The sequence below is a fragment of the Pipistrellus kuhlii genome, unplaced genomic scaffold, assembly GCF_014108245.1.
Source record: "Pipistrellus kuhlii isolate mPipKuh1 unplaced genomic scaffold, mPipKuh1.p scaffold_m20_p_4, whole genome shotgun sequence".
NCBI lineage: Eukaryota > Metazoa > Chordata > Mammalia > Chiroptera > Vespertilionidae > Pipistrellus > Pipistrellus kuhlii.
Genome location: NW_023425540.1, coordinates 57,855,865 through 57,873,066, shown reverse-complemented (window position 1 = coordinate 57,873,066; position 17,202 = coordinate 57,855,865). Strand labels below are relative to the sequence as shown.

At 43.3% G+C, this 17,202-nt stretch overlaps 1 protein-coding gene across 1 annotated transcript in view; it reads right to left on the bottom strand.

Annotated features, from left to right (window-relative positions):
* The window catches only part of CAMK4 (calcium/calmodulin dependent protein kinase IV), a 140,612-nt gene extending 128,411 nt beyond the window's left edge, over window positions 1–12,201 (bottom strand). Inside the window, exons 1-2 of the mRNA XM_036409396.2 lie at window positions 12,044–12,201; window positions 11,199–11,421 (exon numbers count right to left, since the gene is read on the bottom strand). Of these exons, the coding sequence (XP_036265289.1) occupies window positions 11,199–11,347 (149 nt within the window). The 5' untranslated portion in view covers window positions 11,348–11,421; window positions 12,044–12,201. The remainder of the gene's footprint in view (window positions 1–11,198; window positions 11,422–12,043) is intronic.
* Between the last annotated feature and the right edge of the window lie 5,001 nt (window positions 12,202–17,202).

Genomic DNA, 17,202 nt, shown 5'->3' with positions numbered 1-17,202 from the left:
CTTTTTGATTTTTTAAGAATGTTTCTGTACCTGGTTAATTTTTCAATCATATCACCCTGAAGCACGACTTAAGAAATAATTAAATGATGACAATGGATTTGTTAACAGGGTTAAACTCAATATCCTGGCACTAACGCCTACTGCTCCTCACGCTCTGCCCACAAACACTCAAGGCAAAAGCAATCATCGGCCTAAGACAGCAGTGGGCAACGTTTACCAAAAAGTAAATTAGCCATATTAAAATCGAGGTTCTTGCAAAATAATATGAAATCTGCGTTCAACAACAAAGAAAAATAGATTTTATTTAACCCTCTGCTTGATGAGCAAGCTGTATTATTTTTCTCTTTTTCTGTTTTTGTTTTGTGACTTTTTCGGTTACAACGGCAGTAAGTTCTTATCAAAATCTTTCATCGGATAGTAGCTTAAAAGGCATAACAAGTGCACATGCATACCCACTTCCCCTTTCTGCACAAAGATACACCTTGCAGTGTGATTTCTTTTTTGTCTGCATTTTGATGTATATCTATATCTTCAGTTCAATCATTTTCATACAGCAGAATATTATTGAATTATAAGAAGCTTATTCAGTATCCACTTATAACTAGCATTTTCAATGTGATAATCATCCAACGAGATGTTTTAAGCACATGCTCCTGCCGTTATATATCCTTGTGTTCCTGTTTAAATGCCATACATGTGCTACTGAACCAATATGTACTGTGCTTTTAAAACACCCAAAAACAAAAATTAAAAGCAAAAATTAGATTAGACGGATTCTTTAATACTTTCTTGTAGCACCTCACTATATTACACACACCCTGGATGTGGACATTCCATTTTTGAAGACCTCTGCTTTAGTCAAAATATGTGATCGGTTTAGTACTAAAGTCTATTCAAAATAAAAAAATTAATAATGCTATTTTAAAAAATAAATTGCTTAGTTAAACATAATCCCAATTTAAGGACTGTAACTAGTGCATCTGAGATATATACATGGCTTATAGAAGGATTACTCAAAATGCAGATAATATATTAATAAACATAAATTAATTAAACTTTACTAGAGACAAATCTTTTATCAATAGTTTATTTAGCATATCATTTTATAATGGACTTTTCAAACATAATAGAAGAATGACCAACTTGAAACATATATTTAATTATTATATGTAAAATAAATTATCCTCCAATAAATAATCTTTAGATGTGAACACTGATCATGGTATGGAAATCTAACTTACACACACTTCTTATAAAGTTTCATCATTTTCAAAAATATGAATGATGAATGGAAGTAGCTAACAGGCTGCACAGGCAAGAACTGTGTTGAGACATCAATAGACGTAGGAAAAGGATGAGTAGGCAGGCATTTAAAGGTTGTGCCCACCTTAAAAAATATCAGGTTGACATTTTCAAAGTGAATGGAGGTGGTGCAAAGTGGTTCCTTGAATAAAAGTCTTGACATTTTAACCTGAAATGCTCATGTAACTGAAGAGAAGCAGAATTTTAGCTTGATGGAGCTAGGTCAGTGTTTGGCAAGCCATGGCCAAGGACTGCTTGCCTTTGTACAGTCTGCAACCTAAGAGTATTTTTTACAGTTTTAAACGTATTTTAAAAATTAAAAGAATAAATAGAAAAATATAATATTTTGAGATGTAAAAAGTATATGTAATTCAAATCCCACTATTATAAAGTTTTATTGGAACACAATCATGTGCATTTGTTTCTGTGTTGTCCCTGGCTGTTTTCACTCAACCATCACAGAGAGCATATGGCCCAGAAAGTCTAAAATATTGTCTGTCACTTCACGGGCACTTTACCATGATGTTAGTCCTCTCAATCCCAAACTTCCCCTATCTGTAAGAGGTGTTTCTTTCTCTTTTTAACAAACTTGATAAGTTCTCTCTTACCCATTCCCCTGGCAAATTCTGAGTCACACAACTTAAAACCAAGATGCAGCTGCTCTGATATATTATAGTTACCTTTTGCTCTCAAAATGGTTACTTTCTTTTGCTTTCGGTTGATATAGACAGTTTTTTTGTTTTGTTTTTAGATGCTATCTTTGGTCTGACACCAACTTATTCTCCCAACCTTATCTGCCATTGCAATGTCTATGTTTTGTCAAGTTTACAAATGGGCAGCCTGCATTTTTCTGTTTTTATATATTTTATAAATCAATATCTTTATTGATTTCAAAGAGGAAGGGAGAGGGAGAGAAAGATAGAAACATCAATGATGAGAGAGAATCATTGATCAGCCACAGCCTATGCCCCACACTGGGAAATGAGCCCACAACACAGCCATGTGCCCTGACCAGGAATCGATGCTCCTGGTTCATAGGTGGATGCCCAACCACTGAGCAATACTGGCTGGGATGGCTTTTTTTTTTTTTTTTTTTTTTTTACTTTTCACCTGGCATGCCCTTCACAAAAGCTCTACCTATTAAAATTCTGCCAAATCTCAAGGTCCACCCCCACCCCCATAAAGATACCTCAGTCCTCTCAGTCAGAATTATCATTGTGTTATAAAGTGGATCTACTATTTTTTTACCTCATATTATTTTACCTGGTGTTTATGTATTTATCTCATGTTAAAATTATTGTTGATACGTTTAGAGGCCAAATAGTGTTATATAAATCATACCATTCATACTCTAGCCCACATGTGTCAAACACAAGGCCCGCGGGCCAAATCCGTCTCGCCAGGCCTTGCAATGTGGCCCGCACCGCGCTGTCATCACTGCACTCCACTGCGTTTCCATCACAATGACAGTTTATGACTGTTCAGTAAACCATTCGGCCCGCGATTTAGGCTGGATTTTAGATTTTGGCCCCTTCTCTGATTGAGTTCGACACCCCTACTCTAGCCCCTCGCACCACCACTCACACACTCTACCAACATATATTGCCTAGTTCATATTATAGTTATTCAAAAAGTCAAACCTATTAAAGGATTTTTAGGTGCACAAAGGCATAGAATTAAATAACAAGGGATCAAAAAAATTGCAAACTTCATTCTCTTTTCAATGGTTCTGATTACATATCAAGAAGAAAACCTCAATTAGTACTACTGTGGTTTTAACCCTGATAACTTTAATAATCTCCCTTTAAAAAGAGAGAGAGAGAGAGAGAGAGAGAGAGAGAGAGAGAGAGAGAGAGAGAGGAAACAATCCTCAAGTTTGGAGCCTTTTGTGGACAAGTATTTCTAACTATCTATGTATATAAAAGGCTAATATGCTAAGTGTCCCTTTGGGAGTTCGACCAGAAGACCGGGAGTTAGATTTCTCACTATGATCTACACTGACCCCCAGGGGGCAGCGTGGAACATGTCAGGTGACCAGCGGTGGTGGCAGGGTGCTGAGGAGTGAGGGAAAAAGGAGGCAGGGAACCTGATCAGCCCTGATCACTAGCCAGGCCTAGGGACCCTGCCTGGCACACAGGCAGCAAGCAAAAGAGGAGATGAGGAGTTAGAGAACCTGTTGGACCCTGATCTCCAGCCAGGTCTAAGGGACCCTACCCACTCATGAATTTCGTGCACCAAGCCTCTAGTTTAGATACATATAAAAGCCTAAGCGACTAGGCAATTGGACGACTGGCCAGTAGCTATGACATGCACTGACCACCAGGGGGACACAGGAGCTGCCTCCTGATGGTCAGTGCACTCCCACAGAGGGAGTGCCGCTCAGCTGAGAGAGGAACCCGACACCAGGCTGACAGCTGGCAGACGCAGCTGCAGCAGTGTGAGCCTCTCCCAAGGACACTCCCCCTGCATGCCTGAGCAGCAGCAGCAGGTACAAAGGGGCCAGGGTGAGCGGGAGCGGTGCAGCACCCAGCCTGGGCTTGGGCTCCTCCCCAGCACCTGCAGCTTCACGCACTACTTTGTGCTGTGCAGGATCAACATAGACAGTGGGCTGCAGCCTGATGAGCTGGCAGGTAATGCCGGGCTATGGTGGTGCAGGGGTCCACTGACCCCCACAGGCCAGGCTGAGGGACCCTGCCAGTGCATGAATTTGTGCACCGGGACTCCAGTAATTTAATGAAAATACTTTGTTTTTATTGCAATTTATTCTTATAATTATTTATGACATGAATACTAGTTTTCAATTTAATAAAAGTAAGTATTCTTGATAAGTAAATTTAGGTTAACAAAACTGGGGTGGTTTAAACAAAAATATTAAGCAAATTATAGTACAGGTGGTATGCACATATGAGAGAAATCTTAATGGTATTACATAGAAAAATGGAAGAAACATTTGGTCATAGCAGATACTCAATAAGGTCAAATAATCTTACTCCATCAACCTCCCTGTTGTTAAGCATCTACACAACTATAAGAAAGTCAAGTAAAAGCCTAACCTCAGGCTTCTGAGACAATGGTTCTCAGCAGGAAGAGGGGGGTGGGTAGGAGACATTTGATAATGTCTAGAGACATTTTTGGTTGTCACACTTGGAGGTGGGGGAGGATCTAGTGGGTAGAGGCCAAGAGCACAGCTAAATATCTGGCCCCAAACGTCTACAGTGTCAAGGTTGAGAAATCAAGCTCTAAGAGAAAAGAGAAAGCTCTACCAGGATTGCTCTTTGTCCAGCTCTGCTCCAGTCCTCATGTGATCTGTGCCACTGATAAGATTACTGGGGAAAATCCCCTACCCAAACCTTTCACTATTTGATATCCCCACACAACCACTGTGCTCCATTAAGATTAGAATTTTTCTTAAATGGACTGTCTTGAAAAGTCCATATCTTTTATGTGCTAAAACTATGCGATCAATATTTAAATCTAACTTACTAATTAAAACACTGTAGTTATAAATTTTCAGATGATCTCCCATTATCAAATAGGAAAAAATAATTAATATAAGGATTAATATGAGTAAAACTTTTATTCTAGCTGCTATTGATTTTTATGTGAAGTTATTCTTCAGCCTGTTATATGGTTCAAGAACTCAATTAAGTGTATATTTTACATAATAAACCTGACTTTGAAATTTTTAAAATTCAAATTTTTATTAGATATGTTAGCTATCCCAAAAGAGAATCTAAAGAGAACTACTTTTTAAGCTAGTCCACCCCCCAAAAAGATAATTAGCATAAAAAAACTAGTGGTTGAAAAACTTTGTTTGGCTATCAGCACTCTATTCTCAAATGCATTGGTGCAAGCACATAATCCACACATATATGAGAGTAAACTGTTTACAATCTTTGAAGCGATTTTGTGGTTTTTGCTTTCTTTCTCTTTCTCTCTCTTTTTCCAAGTAAAGTTCTTCATAACAGTTTAGAAGCAGATGGCACCTGTGTCTTTTTTTTTTTTTCAAATTGAGTTATTTTTACCCTTGCAACAGTATTTAAATATGAAAAAGTAGTGTGTTCTTTTTAAAATATATATATATATATTTTTTTTTACTGATTTCAGAGAGGAAGAGAGAAGGAGAGAGAAAGAGAGAGAAACATCAATGATGAGAGAAAATCATTGATCGGCTGTCTCCTGCATTACTGCCCCCCCCCCCCCCCCCCAGGATCGAGTCCCCAACTCAGCCATATGCTCTTGACTGGAATCAAACCCAGGACCCTTCAGTCCACAGGCTGATGCTCTGTCCACCGAGCCAAACCAGCCAGGGCAAAAGTAGTGTATTCCTAAAGTAATAATTCTATCATAGTCTTCACTGAATACTGAGGCTCTTTACAATGAGTTCATTTCCAAAACTTAGCAGTTAGTATGTATGAACTTCAATTGTTGGTATAGCTGAGAGGCATCTCATGCCTTTCAATTGAACTTGAACTAACTCCTAATCCCGACACACCTGTGGTGAAATGATAGTGAAGGTGAAACTTGAATCCCTTTCATTTCAGAGATACGAAGCCATCAGAAAGGCAGCACTGTTTTTCAACACCTGCAAGCTACAGAGTGGCAGTTATTGGTACTCCCATCGCGAAGACGGGAAACCAACTGCTGAGTGACATCAGGGCCACAGGATTTCCCTTTCCCCGGAGCCCCTAGGGCTGAGGTCATCATCTCAGGACCAACAGAGACCATATGTCAAAGAGCAAGGGAGCAACACGCCCCCCCCCACCCCCCTTCCCTTGCCTAGTCCGTTTCATTACCATTCATCCACTCCCTACAATTATTTGTTGGGCACCTGCTGAGGACTGAGCACTGTGCTGGGTGAGGAGCACACAACAGTGAAAGAGCAAAATCCACCATCAGCCTCTGGGAGCTTCCAGTCAGTGTTCCTGAGGCAGTTTCTGTTCTCTCATTGCAATCCCACCTTGCTCCCGATTCAACAGCCTGAGAAAAAACTTGGGTGGCCCCGGTGTCGGGGGATGGGGTGGGGGGCTGGGGGGTGGGGGTAGAGGAGTAGGGGGTGGGGGAGGGGAGTCAGTTAATTGGAACTTCATCCTGTGCACCAAAAGGTTGCCAGTTGGTTTCAGATCAGGGCACATTCCCTGGCAGCAGGTTCAATCCCCAGTTGAGGTGCATACAGACAGAAGGCAATCAATTCCTGCTTCGCTCTAAAATCAAAGAACATTTCCTTGGATGAGGATAAAAGAAAAAAAGGTTGGCTGCACAGAGAACGAGAGAGGGACCACACAGTGGTATTTGGTCACGAGCACAAGAAGTACTGGCCAAAGGAAAAGAGAGGGTCCCATTCCTCCCCAGCCAGGAACATGGGTGGAGCCCTTGTGAGAAAGGGCACATTTTTTCACGTTTCCTTGAGGGGAGCATTTTCTGGCCATTCCTGGGGCCAGAGTTCTGTGTCACCAAGTGGAAGACACCACTACTCAGGCTCCTGAGGTCCTCCCCTCTACAGGGAAGGTGTCCAGGCCCAGCCGCCGGCCCCCTCAGCCGTTCCAGAGTACAGTGCACTCAGCAGATATTGGGGAGACACCAGTTTATAGAAGTGTTTGAAAAAAGAAATCCAATACTAATTTGGAGGCAAAGCTAGGAGCTGTGTAAATGGAGACCTTTTCTCTCCAGAGCTGAAATTTTTAAAATTTAAATTTTTATTAGATATGTTAGCTATCCCAAAAGAGAATCTAAAGAGAACTAATTTTTAAGCTAGTCCCACCCCCCACAAAAATAATTAGCATAATTATTTTTCTCTACAGAGCTGTGCAAATGGAGACCACTCGATGTTGCCAACTCGTTTGCAGGGCGTTTTTCAAAAGGACTCTGTCTTATACTGTAATCTGCCTACACTGAGTTAGGGCCAAAAACAGCACTTTTCAAACTGTCATAATCCATGAGTGGGATGTGAAATCACATGGATTCGGCTGATAAGTTTTAATGAAACAATAAAATCACACAGTGTAAAATAGGAAATATTAGAAAACATTGTTGATAATAAGAATAGACATCATTTTATGAAACTAGTTTCCATTTTACACACACCTCTGCCTCACCATCTAAATCTAGTTGGTTCCTCAGCAATAACACATATAGCAAGGGACGCTATATGGTTGTGCTTCGATTGGGTGCCATATAAATGCATTTCTTTTCTTTGTGGATCAGGTTGAAGGAGGAACTGAAAGTCACCAGCCTAAAGAAACTACAGGTAAGTGGAATGGGAAGTTTTTTAAATTTTTGATTCCAAAATAATTTAACTCTTTTTTTTTTTGGTCCTAATTATTTTTTTATTTGGTTTCCCTGAATTTGCATTGCGGGGTGTGTGTACATCTAGTTTTGTTACAAACATTTTTTTCAATTTCATACAACAGACAAGAACAAAAGGTGTGAAGTAACGAAAAAAAACAAGACATGGGTTTGGGTGCACAGGAGGAAATCCTCACCACTAAGCGGGGCAGGCCAAATCCTGCCCTCTTTGTGCCAAACCACCGGACAGGGTCTGGACCAGACACAGGCTCTCCCTTCTCCCTTGGCAAAGCCATTAAAACACCAGTTTCTCAAATGACTGGGCAAAGCACCAACCTCTCTCTAAGATGTGGAGCCCTGAATAGGATCACGGCCAACTCATATTTTTAAGTAGAAATGAATTTGTGGGTGTATCGTGATTTTTGTAAACTTTATGACAAGCTATACATGAAGCAGTATTTTCAAATGTGAGTAATCAGCTGCCTGTTACTCTTTTTTTTTTTTTTAAACAGTTGACACTTCATATATTTTTAATATGTTTTTATTGATTTTAGAGAGAGGAAGGGAGGAGAGAAAGGGGGGAGGGAGAATGAGAAATGGATGTGAGAAACATCAATCCTTTGCCTCATATTCCCAAGTAGGGATCAAACCTGCAACCTGGGCATGTGTCCCAACCAAGAATCAAACCAGAGACCCTTCGGTGCATGGAACTATGCTCAACCAACTGAGCCATACTGGCCAGGGCCTTGATATTCTAAAATAATCCTCCTCACCCCTACCCCCCACTCCTCACCTTCATCCTGAAATGAATGAATGAATGAATGAATGCAAGCAAGCTATCCCATCTGCTCTGTTCTAAATGGCTACATATAGATCATTGTTGTCTCACCATCCAGGGGCTTCAAGTGGTTATAGCATTGGAATTTAGCTGCCTGGAATTTCCCAACACATCCTCAGGGTGTGTTGCCCTAAGCTTACATGTCCAATCTTCTTGAATTCAGAAGCCCCTGACCTACAACATATAAGGATAATAGAAGAAGGACTACTCACAAATTCGTTTACCTACTGGGGATTGTCTGTACCCTGGAACCAACCGCCCTCGCACAATTATCTGGAGCATAGTTCTCTTAGCAACTTCATGATGCCTGTGCTACTAATGTGTTAGCCTTAGAGTCAGGCAGCTTTGGCCCAAGACAGAGTCAAGAGAGCAAAGACTTGAAACCAGTTGTTTCAACTTTCTCACTAACGCAGGAAGAAAGAGGACTTTTGCCATTCAGTCAAACTCTGTGTTGCACTTTCTGGCTTTATAGATTCTTAGTACTTACACCTGTAACACAAGTTGCTTTATGTTTTAGGTCTTTAAAAAAAAAATAACTTTGATCGCGAAGTGATAATATCTCAACCAAGTGGAGTAAAGCAGGCACCTCACCAATTCTGCCATCTACAGAGACCTGACTAATACACATGACTGCTGGAAAACAGCAACAGTAAACATTCTTAGTTTTCTCAAAACATTTTAATTCTGTGACTATCTAAGTGTTGAAACAACTAGGTAGCAGACTGAGAGTCTTAGCAATATAAATCTGATTGAATCTGTCCTCCAAAATGTATTGCAGAATATAAGCTTACACAATAACTTCCAATTCCCTAGGTTTTCTTTATGAAATCTACCATCCCATATATGTGTATAACTTGTAGTTTATTCTCTTTCTAACCAGTGGTCTGGCAAACTGCCTCTCTCGAGCCACGTGCAGCTCTTTGGCCTCTTGAATGTAGTTCTTCCACAAAATACCACAGCCTGGATGAGTCTATTTTGAAGAAGTGGCGTTAGAAGAAGTTTAAGTTTTAAAAAATTTGGCTCTCAAAAGAAATTTCAATTGTTGTACTGTTGATATTTGGCTCTGTTGACTCATGAGTTTGCCAGCCATGGTTCTAACCATTTTCCCATTCCTCAAATTAAGTGAAATTTTAGTTTCCTGAGGGTGAAGCTTATTGGTAAAGATTAGCATGTGCTGATGATACATTATTGCCAGTTAGAGGCACCTGGGGGAGAGGTTAGCGGGGAAGCAATGAGATTTGGTGGTGGGACAGTCCCTGCGGCACCATCAGGCACTTCCTCTCCTGGGTGGCAGTTTCTAAACCACCAAGTAAACAATTTAAGATTATCTCTTTCATCAGAAGTTTACACTGCTCCCCTGCAGCTCATCATACAATTATAGGAGGTTTGGAGCCAAGGAAGGAGACATTTCATTTTCAACTTGCTAGTGAATGCATGCAACCGCAGGTCTTCAGAGGAACACTGAAAAACGTGGTCAAATCAGGACGCTTAATGTAGACATTACTCAATGCTCACCTATTTGGAACATTTTTAAAGAGTGACAAACTCCTGAATTTTCATTTAATTCTGCCTTTCTTATAAGAGAAAGGTACTCCATAAGTTAGAAACAGCTGTGACAAACTGAAGGTGGGGGTGACCCTTACACCTTCCCACCAAGGAAGTGCCAGCATCCAGAATCCTGCCCGGTGGCCTCGAGATGACATAGAAAGAAATGGGCTGTCAGCTAAACTCTGGACAGCAAGAGGAGAATGAAAGTGAAATTGCAAAGAAGCGCTCAGCGCAGAAGCTTCAACTTGTCAACCGTTGAAACTACGTCTTCAGATTCCCTATCATAAAGGGCCTCGATCTGAAACGTGGTGAAAAAGAACTCTCCTTCCCTATGGATAACAGAAAGGGAGGAAGTGGAAAGGAAGGAAGGGAAAAAATAATATTCAAAGGGTAAAAGTATGAGATCCTGTGGCATCATTCAAGTGCAGAACTCCCACCTGTTTGGGTCTTCGGAGGCGGGAGGAGGGACATTTCTGCAACCCCAGGGAGGTGGCTTTTTCATGCAAAATTTGAATAAATCACTCCATTGTACGAAACTAAGAAGAGCAGCAGAACCCTCTTAATTTCCACTGCCTGGACCCCATGGGCTGCATTTTTCTTTAAAGCCATTATTCTCTCATCCACTCTTCTAAATGATTCATTCCCCCCCTCCCCTCGCAGCAGACTTTGCAGGGTAGCTAGTATTTGAGTTTCATTCCCACTGTCACTTGCTTTTGGAAAGCGTGCTGAGGTGAAGGGGAAAGATCTCATGTATTCATTCCGTTTTGATTTGGAGGGTTACCCTCCGAGCCCCCGACCCCCAAAATAACTAGACAAACAGGACCCTCTGGTAAAGCTACAATCTTGAGCAAAGACACCATTTGGGAAAAGCGGGGCCCACGTGCGATGGGAGCTGTCACCCCAGGAAAGCGGCAGCCGGCGAGGAGGAGGGAGAGTGGGAGCGAGTCTGGCTGCTGGGCTGCTGCTCGCAGCTGCACCGGCCTGAGCGCTCGCTCGGGGGAGACCTGGCTCCCGCTGGAACCGGGCTCCGTTCTCTCCTGGAAACCAGGCGGGAAGGAATCCAAGGGCAGGGAGGCCGCCTTCGGCACCCCAGGCGGCTGTCGCTGCGATAGGGACACCCCCAGCGCGCGCCGCGGGCTTTCCCAGCAGCCCGAGCCCGTGCACGGGGCGCCCGGCTCCCCCAGGTCCGGGGCGCCCCCGCCCGCCTTTCCGCCCCCGGTCTTACCGTCCCAGCTCCGACTCCACCTCGAAGAAATCGCTCAGCGCATCCCTTTTGGAGCCGTCGATCCAGTAATCGGGGACGAGGTTGCCGGCCGCCGCCCGGTCCACACTGGCGGCCGAGGACGAGCAGGAGGGCACCGTGACTTTCAGCATCTTCGCGGCGGGACTCCGGAAGCCGCCGCCGCCGCCGCCGCCCGAGCCAGCAGCCCCGCCGCTGCCGCCGGCGCCTGCGGACGGAGGAGAGGCGGGGTCCTCCCTCCCCGCACGCCCCCGCCCCCGGCGCCGCCCGCCGCGGCCCCGCTCCGCGCCCGGGGAAGGTGGGCGGCGGGGAAGGGGGCGCGCAGCCGGGAGCGGGCGCGGAGGCTGAGCCCGAGCGGCCGCCGGCGGGGAGCGGGGGCGGGGGCGCTGGGAAGGAATGAGATTCCCTCCCCCTTCTCCGCTGCTCTCCGTCCCGCTTCCCCTCCGCCCTCCGAGCCTTTCCAGCGCCCCCCGCCCCCCTTTCCCTTCCTCCCTCTTTTCCTTCCTCCGGCTCCCGCAGGGCCGGCGGCGGGGCCGGCTAGGGCCGCTCCGAAAGCCGGAGCTCGGGGTGGCGCAGGGACCGGAGCATCCTCCAGCGGGAGGAGCCGGAGCCGGGAGGACCGCGCGGCGGGGCGCTCGCTCCGGGAGCACGTGGCTCCGGGTGGGCCACGGGGCGGTGAGGCAGGGACCTGGCCGTGGGAGCAACTCTTCCCTCCCGGAGCGCCTCTCGGCGGCGAGCCCCTCCGCCTGCCCCCAGCTCACCAGCCATCCCTTGCCTGACCCTCTGTGGAAGCTCCTATGGGTGGTCTGTGTCCACGCCGGCTGACTCACCTTGGAGCGAAGTATCCTGCTGGAATAGATCCCGTGGTGCTGCTACCGGTGCTGCCTCCTGAAGCTCTTGAAAAGGCGGGTACTTGGCTGTGTCGCCTCCGCTCCCAGGTTCTGAGGGCGAGCAGCAGAAGTGACCCGGAGAATTACAGATCTGGAAGGGCCCCCCTGTGGAAGCCAACTGGTCCCGCCCTGTGCCCGAAGGCAAGAGCTGTCACCATTCATGGCAGAGAAGATTGTTCCATTTTAAAGCTCAGTCCTCTTCCCAAGTGACATGTCCCATCACAAACATTCTGTCCATCAACCTTTGGGATATTGGTTAAATATTGGTTAAATATATATATCCTGCATATTTCAATCCTGGAACAGTTTCTTTCTTTTTAGATTTCAGCAGAGATGACCAGCAATTAATTGTATTTTGCAGTACATATATATATGAAAACAATTATTGCATTGCATCTCATTTCTGGCTAATATACTCTAAGCCAGTGGTCAGCAAACTCATTAGTCAACAGAGCCAAATATCAACAGTATAAGGATTTAAATTTCTTTTGAGAGCCAAATTTTTTAAAGTTAAACTTCTTCTAACGCCACTTCTTCAAAATAGACTCGCCCAGGCCGTGGTATTTTGTGGAAGAGCCACACTCAAGGGGCGAAAGAGCTGCACATGGCTCCAGAGCCACAGTTTGCCAACCAAGGCGCTAAGCTCATTATTTAATCTTACTTCACAGGAGTTAATTGTTAGTCTTTCCCCCCCTCTCCCTGACTTTCCTCCAATATGCATTAAACTCTTCCCAGTACGACCCCATTCCCAATAATACCAGTAAACAAGGTCCCACATTTTTCTCTCAGTTGTTTATTTATTGCTTACACTTTGAACTTTTCTGCTATGTTGGTGAATTACCAGCAAAAATAAAAACAAAAATAACTAGTGGTAGAAATGTAATCCTCAGTTGATTAGAAATGAAAATCTGGCCGAAACCAGTTTGGCTCAATGGATAGAGCGTCGGCTTGGGGACTGAGGGGACCTGGGTTCGATTCCAGTCAAGGGCACATGCCTTGGTTGCGGGCACATCCCCAGTAGGGTGTGTGCAGGAGGCAGCTGATTGATGACTCTCTCTCATCGATGTTTCTAACTTTCTATCTCTCTCCCTTCCTCTCTGTACAAAATCAATAAAATATATATTAAAAAAAAAAGAAATGAAAATCTATTCCACACAAGCAATGATGATGACCATGTGCTCAACTTACAAATAGGCTAACAAACAGCAAGTGTACCTAGACTAAAGATGCTCACAACTTTTTACTTTTCAGACAAGGAATTCATTGATCTTCATTTAGAAAATCAAGTTCATAAACAAAGCAAGCTAATAAAACACTCTAAAGTAAATTCCAGTTCTCAGGAGGTAGGTTTCCCTTCGCTTCCGCTGAGCAGTGGAGGGATGGGCATGAGGTTGCCAAGCCACTTTAGTCACACCTCTTTGAGGCTGGTCCTGAAGTGGCAGCACTGCGTGTAGATTCTTGTCTTCGTGAGCAGTTGTTTCACAATGTAAGTCCAAAGCAAGCATATCACATTGAAAGATATGATAAGCCTTTTTTTCTCCTGACATTTTAAGGAACAATAGCTGGAGAAACACCATTTCATGGTCCAGCGGTGACGATAGAGTTGATATTTACTTTCAACATTAGTTTAGTTATTTGATACCTTTGCTTTATAAAAGTACCACTAACTGAAGGTTAAAGAGGGTATTTGGCTTAATGCTTTTCAATTTAAAAATATAAGATGAGGGGACCCTTTCCCCCTCCCACGTGGGAGTCTGTACTAATTCTTCAGTAAATCTCCATCTTTGCTATTCTCCACCTGCTGTCCGGATTCATTCTTCAGCCTGGGCAGACAGATACCAGGGCTTCTGCTTGGATGGCCGGGGGGCGTGGCAGGCCTGCAAACCACCATGGGCCCCTCACCCAGGCCACCCACGCCCCAAAGGAGCTCCCACCCTGATCTGGAACACCCTTTAGAGCAAACCGGCTGGTTCCCACCCATGCACCAGGCCTCTATCCTATCTAATAAAAGAATAATATGCAAATTGATCATCACTCCAACACACAAGATGGCTGCCCCCATGTGGTCAAAGATGACTGCCCCCATGTGGACACAAGATGGCCAGCAGGGGAGGGCAGTTGGGAGGGACCAGGTCTGCAAGGGAGGGAAATTGTAGGTGATCAGGCCAGCAGGGGAGGGCAATTGGGAGGGAGCAGGCCTGGAAGGGAGGGCAGTTGGGGATGATCAAATCTGCAGGGGAGGACAGTTAGGGGTGATCAAGCCAGCAGAGGAGGGAAGTTGGGGATGACCAGGTCTGCAGGGAAAGGCAGTTGGTGGAGACCCAGGCCTGCAGGGGAGAGCAGTTAGGTGGGGAGGGGAGGACCATGTCTCAGGGGAGGACAGTTAGGGGCAAACAGGCTGGCAGGGGAGCAGTTAGGCATCAATCAGAATGGCAGGGGAGTGGTTAGGGGGATGATCAGGCTGGCAAGCAGAAGTGGTTAGGGGCAATCAGGAAGGCAGGCAGGCAAGCTTTGGGAGTGGTTAGGGGCAATCAGGAAGGCAGACATCCTCAGGGGATGTCCAACTGCTGATTTCAGCCTGCTCCCCAAAAGGTCCTGGACTGCAAGAGGAGTCCCGGGCTGAGGGACATCCCTTCTCCCCAGTGCACAAATGTCATGCACCAGGCCTCTAATAATATTATATTGATCCAAGTGACCCAAAGCAAAGGCCAGATTCAAGGGGAGAGAATATAGTATATGTGACATATGTGTAGGGTGCAGTGGGTTTGGGACCATATTAGGAGACTAGCTACTGAGCAGGATAATTATTCAAATTTCACTAGGGGTGAACAAAGATGGTAAGGAAAAGCACTAATGGGGACAATGTCTCAAATCTTCAAAAAGTTGAGGGAAAGTCATAATTATAAGGATAATAAAATCAGATATAATTTGTTGAGTGAAATGAGGCATTGGAGAAATAAACAAGGCAATTTAAATTTATTTTTTAAAAGACTTTAGCACAAAGTTATTTTATAGAAGAATTTTGTCAAACTTTAAATAGCAGATACTTTTCACATTATATATAAACTGTCCCAAAACAAAAAAAAATAATATGAAAAGTTTGATATTCCATGAGAATAGCAAAATTCTAGTCTCAATAAAAGACAAAAGATAGACAAAGAAAGAGAAATATAATCCAACCTTTTTTCATGGGCATGGATACCATAATCCCAAAGTAAATATTAACATTTAAACTCCGGCAGAAAACTAAAGAATGAATCATAACCAAGTAGAAGTTGTCTCTGGCCAAAACCAGTTTGGCTCAGTGAATAGAGCGTTGGCCTGCAGACTGAAAGGTCCCAGGTTCGATTCCGGTCAAGGGAATGTACCTTGGTTGTGGGCACATCCCCAGTGTGTGTGTGTGGGGGGAGGTGCATCATTGATGTTTCTAACTTTCTATCCCTCTCTCTTCCTCTCTGTAAAAAATCAATAAAATATATATTTTTTTTAAAGTTATCTCTGTTCTAGATACTAGAAAAAAATCAGAGAAAACTTACAACTCAGATAAAAAAATAAATATATGATATAGAGTCAGATATTTCAGTGCATTAAGAGATTTAGAAAATAGAGTATTGATCAGCCACAGTGGCTAAGTGGTTGAGTGTCCACCTTTGAACCAGGAGGTCACCGTTCAATTCCATTTCAGGGCACATGCCCGGGCTTTGGGCTCAATCCCCAGGGTGGGGTGTGCAGGAGGCAGCTGATCAATTATTCTCTTTCATCATTTATGTTTCTATCTCTCTCTCCTTTCCTCTCTGAAATTAAAAAATAATAATAACAAATTAAATGGGTATTATTCCATTGACCATTTATTCTATAGCCAACATTGTGTTACATACAACTCAAATATTGTCACGCTGTTTTCAACCTTTTGTTTATGAAATTTGGTTTCTTTTTTTCATGTACCTGAACTAATATTGACCTCCTTCTTTCTGCTTTAAGTGAGACAGAAGGATCTCTGTCAAACCTCTCCTAGGGCAGCTATAATTGGCAGTAATCCTGCCCAGTTATTATTCAATTGCTTTGGTCACACTAGTTAAATGGTTAAATTTCTCTCTGTTCTTTGGTAGGAAAGGGAGAAGAATAACCTTGAATAAAAAAGATTCTTCTAATCAGGGGTTTTCCAGAACATCTGGTTAAATATTTGAAAATAAATGCATATATCATTCTTAGCAGATTAAGGGGGGAAATCCATTTGATTATATCCAATTATATTTAATGATTCAAAAACTAGCGAGCAGAGAGCGAAACACCCTCAATCTAATAAAGGGTGCTTATGTGAAATCTAAAGAAAATACAATAGTTCATGGCAAATTATAAGAAGCATTCTGACTAAAGGCACAAGAAAAGGATAGCTTCCATGGCAATGCTCAGTGTAACCAAAGCAAAGGAGAGAGAAATAAGAGGCATCAAAACATGAGAAACAGATAAAGCTAGCACATTTCTTTATAAGCAATATCTGGTGAGAAAATAGTTCTCATTAAAAAATATAAAATACCTGGTAAATAAAATCCAAAAGACTACACATACCTATTTATCTAGCTAGTCAGCTAATCTACTCTTTCATAAGAAAGAAAAGATGCCCCAGAAGAGCCAAAAACATTTGACAAAGACTATCCATGAACAGGATGTCTAAACAGAACTGAAGAGCTGTTATGGGGCATATACTAATTAAACTTGGAGAGTTTAGGAATAGGAGAATAAGTTAATAAAATGGAATAGGGTATATAGGAAGACTCATGGGTATGTAAAAATTTAATTGATTATTAACTTGACCTTTTAACCAGTGGGAAAAGATCATGTCTAATTAAATTGTAGAAAAGTAGCTATCATATGAAAAGTAAGGCAACATGCTATCTATCCTTCTTATTATTTACTAAAACAAATTCCAGATGGTTTAAAGCATTAAACATTAAGCAAAAATATAAATATGTTAGTGCCAGGCTGGTGTTGCTCAGTGGTTGAGCATCAGCCTATGAACCAGGAAGTCATGGTTCAATTCCCTGCCAGGGCACATGCTTGGATTCTGGGCTCAATCTGCAGTGTGAGGCATGCAGGAG